General features: G+C 38.8%; 1 protein-coding gene across 5 annotated transcripts in view; it reads right to left on the bottom strand.

The window, feature by feature from the left end:
* The window catches only part of LOC146561219 (uncharacterized), a 106492-nt gene that overhangs the window by 89259 nt on the left and 4424 nt on the right, over positions 1-12809 (bottom strand). For 4 of the 5 annotated variants that reach the window (XR_014894849.1, XM_085297105.1, XM_085297104.1 and 1 more), the window contains exons 5-9: positions 8405-8528; positions 8039-8314; positions 5972-6052; positions 5248-5367; positions 3762-3818 (exon numbers count right to left, since the gene is read on the bottom strand). Coding sequence is in view for 4 of the 5 variants with exons in the window: in XM_085297105.1 (XP_085153231.1) it covers positions 3762-3818; positions 5248-5367; positions 5972-6052; positions 8039-8314; positions 8405-8528 (658 nt within the window). In the remaining variant the exon portion in view is untranslated. The remainder of the gene's footprint in view (positions 1-3761; positions 3819-5247; positions 5368-5971; positions 6053-8038; positions 8315-8404; positions 8529-12809) is intronic. The other variant, XM_085297107.1, reaches the window with a different exon arrangement.

Below are 12809 nucleotides of genomic sequence, written 5' to 3'. Positions count from 1 at the left end.
AACTCTTACAGTTTCACAATTGGGTGACCAAAACTATTGATCATCTTTCAATGTGTGGTTTGTGGACTAATTAAAACGCCAAATTAGCTACATTAGTATATGCTCACTGGCAGCTTTATTAGCTACCCAGTGTTAGTACTGGGTTGGACCCTTGTGCCTTCAGAAAAGCCTTAATTCTTCACAGTATCAATCTAACAGCACAATGGAAAACTTTAACATAGATTTTTGTCCATATTGACACGATGGCATCACACTGTTGTTGCAGATTTGTTGGCTACACATCCATGATGTGACTCTCTTGCTTTACCACATCTCAAAGGTACTCTATTGGAATGACATCTGGTGACTGTGGAGGCACTTTAAGTACATTCGAGTATAGAGAATTCATTGGTATGTTCAAGAAACCAGTTTGAGATAATCTAAGCTTTGTGATATTGCACATTATACTGCTGGAAGCAGCCATCAGAAGATGGGTACACTGTGGATATGGTCAGCAAAAATGATGCCTATCTGGGGCTGAAAATGTACCAAGAAAATATTCTCCATTCATCACCAGCCTGAACCATTGATAAAAGGCAGGATGGATCCATGCTTTAAGTTAGTTATTCCAAATTCTGACAATTTTCCAAATGTTGCAACAGAAACTTATTAGACCAGGTGACATTTTTTATATCTTCTATTTTCTGATTCTGGGTGACCCCATGTGAATTGTAGTCTCAGTTTTTCTCTTTTTTAGTTGAGTGGTCCCCAGTGTGGTCTTCTGATGATGTCGCCCATCTGCTTCAACGTAACTTCAGACAGTTCAGAGATGCTCTTCTGCACACACTGGCTGGTCAGCTTAAAGCACTCTGGCTATGCTCCTTTGACTTGTGAGATCACCAAGGCATTTTGATCCACAGAATAGCTGCATACTTGACATTTTCTCTTTTTCAGACCATTCCTCACAAATCCTATAATTTTTTAAGGGTTTACAGGATTTAAAATCCCAGCAGATGAGCAGGTTCTGCCTGTTTGGCACTACCGACCAGATCTCTCAAATCAACAACATTCAAAGTAAATTAAACCACCTTTCTTCCCCATTCTTATAATTAAGTTCTAACAACAGGCTGTGTTGACCATGTCTGCACACCTAAATACACTGATCTGCCATGTTGCTGCCATGTCATCAGCTGATTAGATTTTTGCATCATTAAGTGGATGAACAGGTATACCTAATAAAGTGTCCAGTGTGTGTATCTTACTGTCAGTACACAGATGGTTTCATGCTGCTATAGCTGAAGTATTGATTTCAATTGTCATCTGCATATGAACAAGTATTCAACTTGAATTGCAGATTATATTTTTATTGAAAATGATTTTTGTAGCTCTGTGTCACACTAGAAAGCTGTCAGTGTGTACCCCAGCACTCACCCTACAGGAGCGGGGAAAGGCACCAGCTCCCCCGTCCCTGAATTAGATAAGCATAAGAGAGTGGCTGGATGGATGGTTTTTGTGTGTTCTGCACTTTGAGCAGCTAATTTACTACATCATAGCATGAATAAAAAGTGATTGAAGAGGTGAATAAAAAGATCAAGAAAAAAAGGTGAAAATAGAACTATATTAGAAATGTAAATGAAGTGTGCCTAGCTCTTAGTTTAGCTCATGTATAAGTTTCTATTCAATGTGGCAGCAAAATCACATTTATCTGATCAGCAGTCGCAACAGCTGGTCTAATATAACTACCAAAAAATCACCAGGGTTCTTTTTAGCTTCTGCTTTTAATACCGGTGGTGTGTTAACTGATTGAACGAGATGGCTTAGTCATGAATGTGTGGCCCCTGATCATGTCTTTGCTTAACGCCATTGATTTAGTGTTCAAGCCAGTAATAGGATTTGTTATAAATTTTGTTGTTCAGTCAGTAAACAAATCTTGCCAAGTATTGATTTGTTGAAAACCTGAAATTAGATTTCAGGTGTTAACAGTATGAGTAACTGAGTCATAGCGCACGATGTGGCCTGCAGAAAAATAATAACAATAAAAAAGGAAGGGCCCTGGGTGAGAAGCATGTTCAAATTATTGTTGGTTTATTTGTAGACAGATAAAAGATATGTGCTAAAGTGCTATTTGGACATCGTTTAGGTACCAGGTTAACACTTACTGGGACATTAAATGGCTATTTTTTGATGTAACAAAAGCACTGACAACTTGCACAGTGCCTGCTATACTGCAAACTGAACCAGCAGCCTGTTATATTTTACCCACTTTAAATACCCACACCAATTACCAGAAACTAATTAATCACCAGCACTTCAACCACATTCCAAATGCACAGACACATTACAGCTTGAGAACCGATCTCTGCTGGGTCATTTAAGAATCATTAGAGGCCAATTATAGCACATCAACGTATTTGATTAGAGCAACCTGTTTTCCTTTGCTTCTTTCTTTCTTTCTTAAACAAAGCTAGTTTAAAAATGATATTTAAAATGATCGCTGCCTATTTTAAACATCAGCTAACAAAATAAAAAGCTAAAAAAGTTAAAAGGATTAAGCATCCATGTCTTTATTATTTGTTATGTATCTGTTCTAACAATTACAGATGTTCAGTGTCTCCAGATTTTCAGTGACATTGTGACAACTGGCATGCAAAAGTGACGAAATATAGTCCTTTTTACTCTGCTAGAAAGAAAAACAATCTATAATCATATGCTTGCACACAGGCAGTACATTTTTGGTGCTGTTCAAAGGATTACCAGCACTAATCACGATGCCTCTTTAGCAGCAGTAACAACTCACGGTGTAGAAAGCTCAAAAAAGCCCGATTACAAATTCCAGAGTTGGATGCTAAAGGTATAAATGATTTAAAATGATGCTTTTGTGCCTTGCAGAAATGACTGGTTTTCACGGAACAAAAACTCTTACAGTCATCCTACATATCTTAATCCCACAGCCACATCATGGTAATTAGGATACTGACCCCCAAAAGCCATATAGTCTTATCAGGCGTACAGTACCACCACCTGCTCGTCCCTGTGAATTCTTTTCATTCAGAGCTTTCTCCCTTTTGTCACTTTTTAACCTTGTACAGGCAGCTAAAAGGGGATTTGACTCTCCAAACAATGTGATTTGTCTAGGGAATAATAACACTTTTTGTCTCGGTATTTGATGGTTCCTTCATGTTTTTCTTGTCCTCCAACTGACGCGACACCCACAATTTTCAGTGACTGGGCATTTACAATTTACATTTCCACTTGTCTATTGAGCTGTCATGAATCTTTTTTTTAAACTACACCAATTTTCAAGTGATTGAACAAATGTATGATTTACCAATTCACACTGCTTGGGATATTTGGGAGAAAATGTGAATGCTTGCAGATAATTGCACAGTAGCCTCTCCAAAGGACCTTGATTGCAGAACATGGACTTTGCTAGGCATTCCAATATAGATATTTCCCTGCTGAAAGAAAGCTCTATTTCTCTTCCTCTAACAATGAAGTATAAATGCGTCCTACGGGGCCTTTCTGTCTTTCTTGACATTTAGACCTTGTAGCTGTCCTGGAAAACCAGCAACACTGCCCAGAAAGCAAACCCAGAGCTGCAGCTAAGAGTATCTGAGAACAAAACTATGGTCATTTGCAATAAAGGTGCTGAACACAATGCTGACAAGATCAAGTTGAGACTTCTGTGAAATCACTAACATTTCCTGAACAACTCCATTTTCCCTTGAATAGATGTCAAGACAAACACATTTACCAAAAAGCACTAAAAATCTGGCCCTTACCTTTTCCCCTTTATCTCCTTTTTGTCCTGGCAGTCCAGCTACGCCTGGAAGACCAGCCTGTGCACACATAACATGCAGGACTGAAACTATACGTAGACACATTTATATCAACAGCATGAATCTTTTAACATACAGTTGCAGTCAGCTGTTTACTTACACACATCGTGGGTACGAATCCCATGGTAATACTGGGCTTTTAATGATTTCTTCGAAATTTTCTTTTTACCAGGGTGGAAGAATTGTGCAGCATACATCTTTAATGACTTTAAAAAAAGAACAATTGGGTGCAAAAGTTTGAATTTATTTTGGATTTTCTCCAATTCACACAGGGTCAGAGCCTACACACAGCCTCAAATATCCATACACACCCACTAAAATGTGATTAAATTTCCCTTAGGAAGTTGCACCTCAACCAGGTGCTTTTGGCAGAATCCTGACTGGTTATTTGACCACTCTTCTTGGCAGAACTGGTAGAGTACATTTAAAGTGGTTGATATCCTGGCACAGACATAGTGTTTAGGTAGATTTTGTTGTGAAGCCATTCCTCGACCTTAATGTTAGCCGGCTTTATCCAAAACCTTGGACTTTCCCATTTTTGTGATATTCGTCAGTTTTTTTATGCTGGCAAAGAGAAACTACCAGTTGTAATCAATCACACTATTAGTAAGATGTCAATAGGACTTGGCTTTGTCAAGTCAAAAGACACTGTAAGCACCAACTAATCCAGATTAGTGTTTTGCGAATATATTTATATATTTGAGCTTGTATGTATACTTTTCACCTTATGTGGATGAAAGAAAATCCAAAATAAACTGAAACTTATGCACCAAATTCTTGTTTTTTTAAGTGATTAAAGATATATGTTGTACAGTTATTCCAACTTGGAAAAAGAACAATTCAAAGAAATTTAAAAAGCCCCAAATTACCACGACATTCACGTGCATGATGAGTGTGTATAAGCATCGGACCATAACTGCATTTGAAATAACAGAAATATTGCTTCTGTTTTGCCAGTAAAAAAATACAAGTAATATACTGCACCTGCAGTAAGCAATGATGTTTTTAGTCATATGTTACTTAAAAATATAATCTTCTTTTTTTTTTACTATCCGAGTATATTCCAGTATCTCACATCTATTTCCACTGATAAAAGACATCACCTTGCGGCTGTACCGTCTTAGTTTGTTATTGAAGGCAACATTAATATCTGCAGGTGAAAGAATTCCTTACAGCTTCACAGATCTATTGCACAGTGCATATTTGCCATGCTTGGGAGAATTATAGCTGCATTTGTAAATACATTTAGACTGTAATGTGTTTGGTTGGCATTGCAGAAAAATAGTTTTTGATATAAATGGTGTTTAAATGTCTCTAGAATGCCCATATCGGATTGAGTACACGTGGCGTCAAATCAAAGGCTGGCTCAGTTTCAGCAGCCATTACATTCACTCAATTAGAAGCCCCTGCTGGGTTGAATTGAGTGTACCTTTTCAGCTGGACAGTGACATCTGTCAATGGACTGTGGGGCTGGCTGAGACAGCATCAAGGGGATCTGAGCTGTAACCAGGGGAGGGGCAGTCCCATTAAATGTCCTCTCGGCTCCACACTGGATCAATACAGAAATTTCACTACTTAGACGCTTTCCTTTGTGTTCTTGCTTCAGGGCAAAAAAAAAATCAAGCCACTGTCACGTGCAGCACACTTAACCCAGACAACCTTTTTATGCTTATGTGAAGCTTACAACCTGTCATTAGCGCTTCTCAAGGTTGTGAGAATTCTCTAAGAGTAACTTTACACTGACATGGCAGGATGCTTAGGGAGAGATGCAATGACAAGAGTTCAAAGGTCACGTCTCCATTTGGAATCACCGTAACATTAGCTCTTAATGATTTTATGATGATAGAAGTTCTATCTTATTTCATTTCTAACTGGGGCCAGGCGTTCTTTTGGATGACACAAAAATCTTCTTACACTTTTATGTAATGGTTAAAGTTGAGCCGTACAGTATGTGGCACACGATTACCAAGAAGCTTAAATGTCTTTCACTTTTTAAAGAAAAAAAGTAACCTAATTTATTTTCTTACTTGTGAAATGCATAACAAAACACAAATGTCTTTTTTTTACAGCTCATTACCTCTTGGTCTTTATTGTAAATAAAAATAATAATAATAGTAAATTCAGTTGTTTTCTGAGGCGTTAAAGCGTTTTACCTTTGGGTCCTGGAGCTCACAGCAGTTTTCCAGCTCAGCTATGTAAGGGTCACAGTAGATTAGAAATTGTTTCAGTTCAATCTGTGGAGACAATCACAGCATTATTCAACAGTTTCGTCATCTCGTCATGCTCCTCTTTTAACTGACAAATGTCTACACTTCACTGGCTCAGACAGCACAATTTGTTCACTTGTCAGCTACTGTAGCCATAATGTCCCAACGCTGCAACTCCTGTCGCCTGCAAAACATCTCCAAAGCACCACATTAAAAACATAACATATATTTTTAAAAAGCTTCAACTTCCGCATGACTTGCAACTGGTTCAGAGGAGAATTTGAAACCTATGTTGTTGGTTTTTTTGAGGTGTTACTCATACTATTATCAGTCACAAAGGATAAAAAGTCAGCTGTTAATCCTTCTTAAGCCAAGGTCTATCCAGAGGCACGGCTGACCTAATGGCAAGGTGACCTTTTGTTGTTTTTGGCACTTTGGCCACCTCCGGGGCTGAAAAATGAAGCCAATGCGGAAGTGCCAACAAATGCAGTTCACTGAATAGTCACTTCAGGCTGACTCCAAAAGCAACCCAACAGACTCCAGCGCTAAAGTGCCTGACTTGAATAAACATGAATAAACATGGTTACTGCTCAGCACAGTAAACACTTTTCTTCTCCAGTACTGCATTATTGAATAAAAGTGAATAAATATGCTCTTTTTAACTAATTTCCCACTTTTGTAAAAGCTGTACAGGAGTTACTTTGTTTATAGGTCACCCATTTGCATTAAAAGCGCTGCTGCTGCTTGAAGTGACAGGTGGGTGAAGACTAGGCTGCTAGTTGTCTGCTAACTCTACTCACACAGGTGGATGTAACTGGATCTCTGGACTGTTTCTGGTGCTGGTAGCCTTTAGATTATTTTTAATTCATTTATCTGAAAAATGATATGGCTTGTTGTGTGGTTAAACTTTACTAAAAGCCTGTCCAAGACGTTTTTGCTCCAGTTCTGTTGATTGAATTTCATGTATTTTATCTGTTTGTTTAATAGCAACCCAATTGTCTATAGATGTAGCTTGCTAACCATTCTTGCTAGTGTTAGCTAAAAAAAAGGCTCCCTCCTCTCATGCAAATGATTAAAAAAACAAGGTGCCGACAGCCGAAAAACAAGCTTTCAAAAGGGGACATTAAAAGCTTACACTACAGTAGAAGCATCCATCTATTATAGTATGGTGGAAAAGTTATGAGCCACCCCTCCTTTTTTCGTTTTCGCTAGGAAAATTGGAAACAGGTACAGCGATTCATTAAAAAATGTGCAAACATACGTGGAAATATAGTTTATAATGCAACATATTATTCAAATGAGCTTGAGAGTCAGTATTTGCTATGACCACCACTATTATTATTTAATCTTCAGCACAGCCTGAAGTCAAGCTTACTAGTAATTTGTTGAAGTACTGTTCAGGAATAATTCTCCAGGCTTCGTGAAGGACATACAAAGCTCTTCTTTGGATGTTGGTTGCTTTTTAATATGTTCTCATTCAAGATCATCCCACATCATCTCATATCATCCCAGTACTTTTCTGTGTTCATGATTCCATCAGTTTTGACAAGATCCCCAACACTACTGGTTGAAACCCTTACAGAGCCTCCACCATATTTTACAAGTGATTGTAGACATTTGCTTTTCTGCAAACCTGCTCCATAAATTTGAACCCCAAAAATTAAAATTTGGATTCATCACTCCATAAGACCTTTTGCCACTTTGTGGCTGTGTATGTAATTTAGCATAGCTGAAGATAAACTGCTCGAGCCTGTCTCACTGGGAACAAAATATAAAGAAATGAGGAGTGGCCCAAGAGTTTTGCACAGCACTGTATGTGTTGAGTATGTCATGAACATGTGTAAAACTGAAGACTTAAACTGATTAAGATGCACCTGACACATGTTTTGAATGTTGTTTGAAAGCAGTAGGGGTGCTTTCATATTGGACAAGTGAACATATTGAATAACAAACTGCTAAATTTGCAGTTGAGAAAAAAAAACGTGCTCCACACATGTTTATCATGGGACATACATCTACAGGCCGTCCATCCTCTATTCGTGTTGTGATCAGTGTGCGCCCACTGGGGTCGATGCTGGCCCTCTCGTCAGTCGCTCTTCTTTCTATTAGCTTGCAGTCCATGTAAATGGAGACAGCGTTGGTCTGTACAGAAATGCTCAGCTTGTGCCACTGGCGATCAAACAGGGCATGGAGGTCACGGCTTTTAAAAGTGTAGCGGAGAGTGTTCCTCAGCAGGCTCCGGAAAGAAAACTCCACCACCTTCTTGTCGCCGTCAACCACAACATTTACCTGAGATGTAAAGAAGAGGACTGTCACCGCACCATATCTGTGTACATACTCAAACTATTACACACAATTAAAATATATATTGGCACTAACCTGACTGCCTCCTGACTGATCAAATATCTGCCAAAGATACCACCGATCTTTTTTTGTAGTTCTTCTTACCCGCCAGATGGAGACAAGGGAGTACTCACTTGGAAGCCCATTTGGAAATATCAGTCTAAAAAGAACATCAGGAACAGTTACATTCCAACAGAGCACCAATATTAAATTTAACTTTGAAATAATTTTAAAAAATTGAATAACAGTGTCCGGTTTAATTTTTCAGTGCAGAATGTAAGGCACTTTAAAGCTTTCAGGGACTGAATAATGAACCAGCCAATCAGCTTCAGTGATCAATATAATTTCAGTATCCTCTTGCTGAAGAGACATCCACATAAATAAACCTGACAAACTTAATTCCATTTAGCTTGATGTATTTTATACAGGCTTCCCTGTCACTCAGATGGATGAAAGCATATAGACATTGATCCAAAGTCACAGAAGTCAATCTTTTACTTCGCTGACATACGACGCACACGCACAGTTACAGAGGGTTTATGTCTATGACCTCAGCCACTCTGTAAAGTCAAATAACACACCTTTCCTTTCCTCCAGCAGAAGAAAAATACACAGAAAAAAACTGGAATATATAAGAAAAACAATATCATATTTCAAATCATACCCACTCCCAAATGATTTACATCTTATTCACTAACTCATTGCTCAGCCCACACCCTCACTCTCTTTCACTATTTTATACGTTGTGCTAAAAAAAACAAAAAACAAAAAACATTATATCCTTCAAAATACTATAACCTATAACCCAACTCCACACTCAAATTAACAGCCAAAAGTGGAAGAGCATAAACATAATAAATCAAGATCAGCAAAAATAATAATAATGCAATGATAAGGTCATTGAGAAGGCAGAGCACAGCCTGGGGGAGGAAGCGAGAGAGAGTGTTTCCTCAGACAGGTTGGAAATTAGTTTTCACTCCAATATATCATCTCCTATTCTCTCAGAGCTTCCTACCCTCTTCTATTGTGTCCCTTGAATTCTTTGCGATTTTTTTGGTGTGCACGGTACATGACTAAAATGATAAATGCTCCAAGTTAAAGCTCCTGAAAAATCAAATGCTTCCGTGAGGGGCCGAGGACTGGGAAGGTCATTTGTTGCCTAAGGGCTAAAGGATTATTTCAGCAGCAATTCAATATCAAAAGTGACGTGGCAATTTAGAAAAGTGAGATTCTGAAAATAAATGCAGTGCAGAACATTTTAAGGCTGCACATACAGTACCTATTTGTACTAAATGGATTACACATCATTTTTAAGGAGCAAGAAACATCATAAAATAAAAGAGAATTCTTATTCGTACCACACTTTACACCCTTTTTCACAAAGTTCTTTCACTGGGCTGGCACAGTTCTCTCTGAGAGGCTAGAGGGTTAAAGGTCATGACATTGTGTTGACTGCTATGGCTAAGTGGCTAAACCTGGAGTTCAGGGTTGGTTACCTTGACCACAGTTTAATTATTTGGTAAAATGCTACTCGGCATGATTTAGTAGGTGATAATGAGTGAATTTTAAAAAAAAAAAAGAAAGAAAATTTCCATTTATTTCTCCTGGTTCACAGCCAAAACAGCTTTTTATAATCTCTGTATGTGATTACGCCAACCCTGACCTCATGTTGACTGCCCCGGTGGTTAAGTGGCCAAATGTGGAGCTCTGTGTTACTTGTTTTGACACTGCTTGTCTGATTCTTTGGGAAAGTGCTACTCTGCATGACTTAGAAGGATTTGCATTCAATTTCCCTAGTACACATGCAAAACACTTCCACAACATGCTGTAAGTGATCCTGCCAGCATTTTCTTTTACAAGTCCCATTTGAATAAAAATAATTTGTATTGGGAAATACACTTTGGAACAAAAAGAAATGCATTCCAGATCGCATTCATTAGTAAATCTTCGTTTCAATGCAAACCTTATAATGACTGTTTACTATAGGCTTGTATTTTACAGTGTGAAGAAGTAGGGTCTGGTTTCAAGCCAAAGCAATGGAACGTCCATAGCAGTAAGGGAGAGCAGAGGAAAAACACCTCAGAGCATTACAATAGTTTTGTGTGTGCACAACCATAATAAGAGAAGCACACAAGATCACGCACAGTAACACCCTGACACAAGAATTACACTCAGAGCTAATTCCATTTTTATAAGGAGTGATCATGTGCTTTCTGAAAACTGTCACCACTCTTGGAACGTGCTTTTGACTGTCTGCGTTGCTTGGCTGACACAATGGTTTGACAGAATTATCACAGCAACACCACTTTTCTGGCAGGCAATCTTATGGAAGAGACTTAAGTCTCCTGCCTTGTAATAAATCCTATCCAAGAAGAGTCTTTAAACTGAGCTAGAGGAATCAGATTGCTACAGCTGAAACAATCAAATCTCAAATGCAAGCCTAGTTGGCTCGCGTCCTTATCACTGACATTCAATCTCTGCGCAGTTCAAAGTTGACTTTACCGTGTCAGTTTTTACCCTAGATCCATCATTCAAGCGCCAAATGGCTATTACTTCTTTTTCCCAACGTGAGCCCACCTTATGTGTTTACGTTCGGTAGAAGAGTTTTTTTTACTGGCATGGATTTGATCTAGAATATAGACATTTTACTTTGTACAGCTGAGGTGCACGAAGGTAGCTAGGTTTTGTAAGACGAGCTCATCCTCATTCCTATGGTGTCAAAGCCACTGGCATCCCAGAAGTATCCTTTGGCGTTTTTGGTGTTGTGGCAATAGTGAAGCAGCTTCTCGTCCAAATCCTAACATATGGACACTTGGTCAGAAGTTTAATGCAATGGCTGTGCTTAAAGCACAATTTACATGTAGGGCAAAGGTACTAAATGGGAGTAATTACTAATTACATGGTTTTGATAGCTCTGCATAACCAAACAGCAAGTTAATGTTAAAGCAAAGAGGGCACTCTGCAACTTCCCTATTGGCAACCCAGGTAGAATATAAACTAGTAAACTAGTAGACCACAGTAAGCCTGTATGATGAATAAGCTGCCACAACAGTTACAAATTGCTAAAACTGTCGGTTGCTAAACAAATCTCAGCATAAGCTACATTATAAGATTTTGCAGTCACATTAAAAAGAAGTGCTGATTAAATTCCTGTTTTGCTTGATTTGCATTGTTAACAAAAACACCCCACAAAAGCTACAGTACCTGCTCGAAAGCAGAACTTGGTTCCGATTTGAGCACAAAAATGGAGTCTATTGCAAATTCTACTGAAGCTTGAAGAGCTTGAGTTGCTAAACTATGTACAACAATATGTAAGACAGACAGTTGAGAACCATTTAAACATATTTAAAATGTAGTCCATAGACCAACATGCATTTCAGATGTGAGACACAAGTTAGTATATGATCCAAAGAGAGCCAGAGCAGACATAAATAAGCTATAAAAATGCTGGGAGCAACTGCAACACTCTGCTTTAATACTCTATGGATGAATATGTGTTGCTTTTTGCCGGGCAAATGTGCTCCCTCACACAAATGTTCCACGAGCGTGTCAGCAGTGATCTATGAACCGTAATGTGTATTGTGCCAAGGAGTGGGCAGAACATCAGCCATATCTATGCATCTATTGCTGCATATGCTGCGAGAGGAGTGAGCAATGTTTTACTGGCTGTGGCAGGGGCACTGGGGCCTCCTGCTTCGTGCAATTGCCCTCGCTTTCCCTCCTCAGCTGACATGCAGTATCACCTGTCAAAGCACTTAGATAATTGGATATGAGAGGGATCGCAGTCCTGCCACTATAACCAATGCCACTGTCAGCAGCGTCACCGAGAGGCAGCATCTTCTTGCACTATGGGCCCAGACTGAGTGAAGGGCTGAAGTGAATGTATTTTCAGCTGGTTGACTGAACAGGGAAGCAGATCACAAATCACCTGGCTCAAAGATTTTTTTTCACCCAGCCAAGGAGGGAGAGGGGGAGAGAGAGGGAGGCAGTAAATGTTTACAGTTGCATATAAAAATACTAAAAATATCCTGCCCTCCTGGAAGAATGACAAAGTGTTCTCTTTCACTGTTACAACCCGAGGACACAAAACAATGAATATCTCAGGATTCATTTTTAAAACCTCAGTATAAGTTATGCAAACCATCGCGCTTTCACTTATGTCCCAGGTCTCATGTGATACAAATGTAAAAAGGGCAATAGGCTTTTATAAATTCTATAAAATATGATGCTACTATACACGTCACATCAGCAGCAGCAAGGTGACGCCACATCATGACCCTGCCAGATGACTGGGGAATAAAGGTCTTCAGTAAGTGAATGTGTCATTTACATAGTCATTTTAATATTCCTGTCTTATTATACAAGCTTGGGACTTTTTTCCCATTCCTTTATGTCCCAGTTTTTGCCCTTATGAGATTTCAAGAATAAAATGCAATATATA

The sequence above is a fragment of the Mchenga conophoros genome, linkage group LG13 (genome assembly GCF_057382185.1).
Source record: "Mchenga conophoros isolate Kocher_MC1m ecotype Shallow Benthic linkage group LG13, M_conophoros_male_GT1.1, whole genome shotgun sequence".
Classification (NCBI taxonomy): Eukaryota; Metazoa; Chordata; class Actinopteri; order Cichliformes; family Cichlidae; genus Mchenga; species Mchenga conophoros.
The sequence above is the reverse complement of the archived record's forward strand: the minus strand, read 5'-3'. Positions and strand labels throughout refer to the sequence as shown.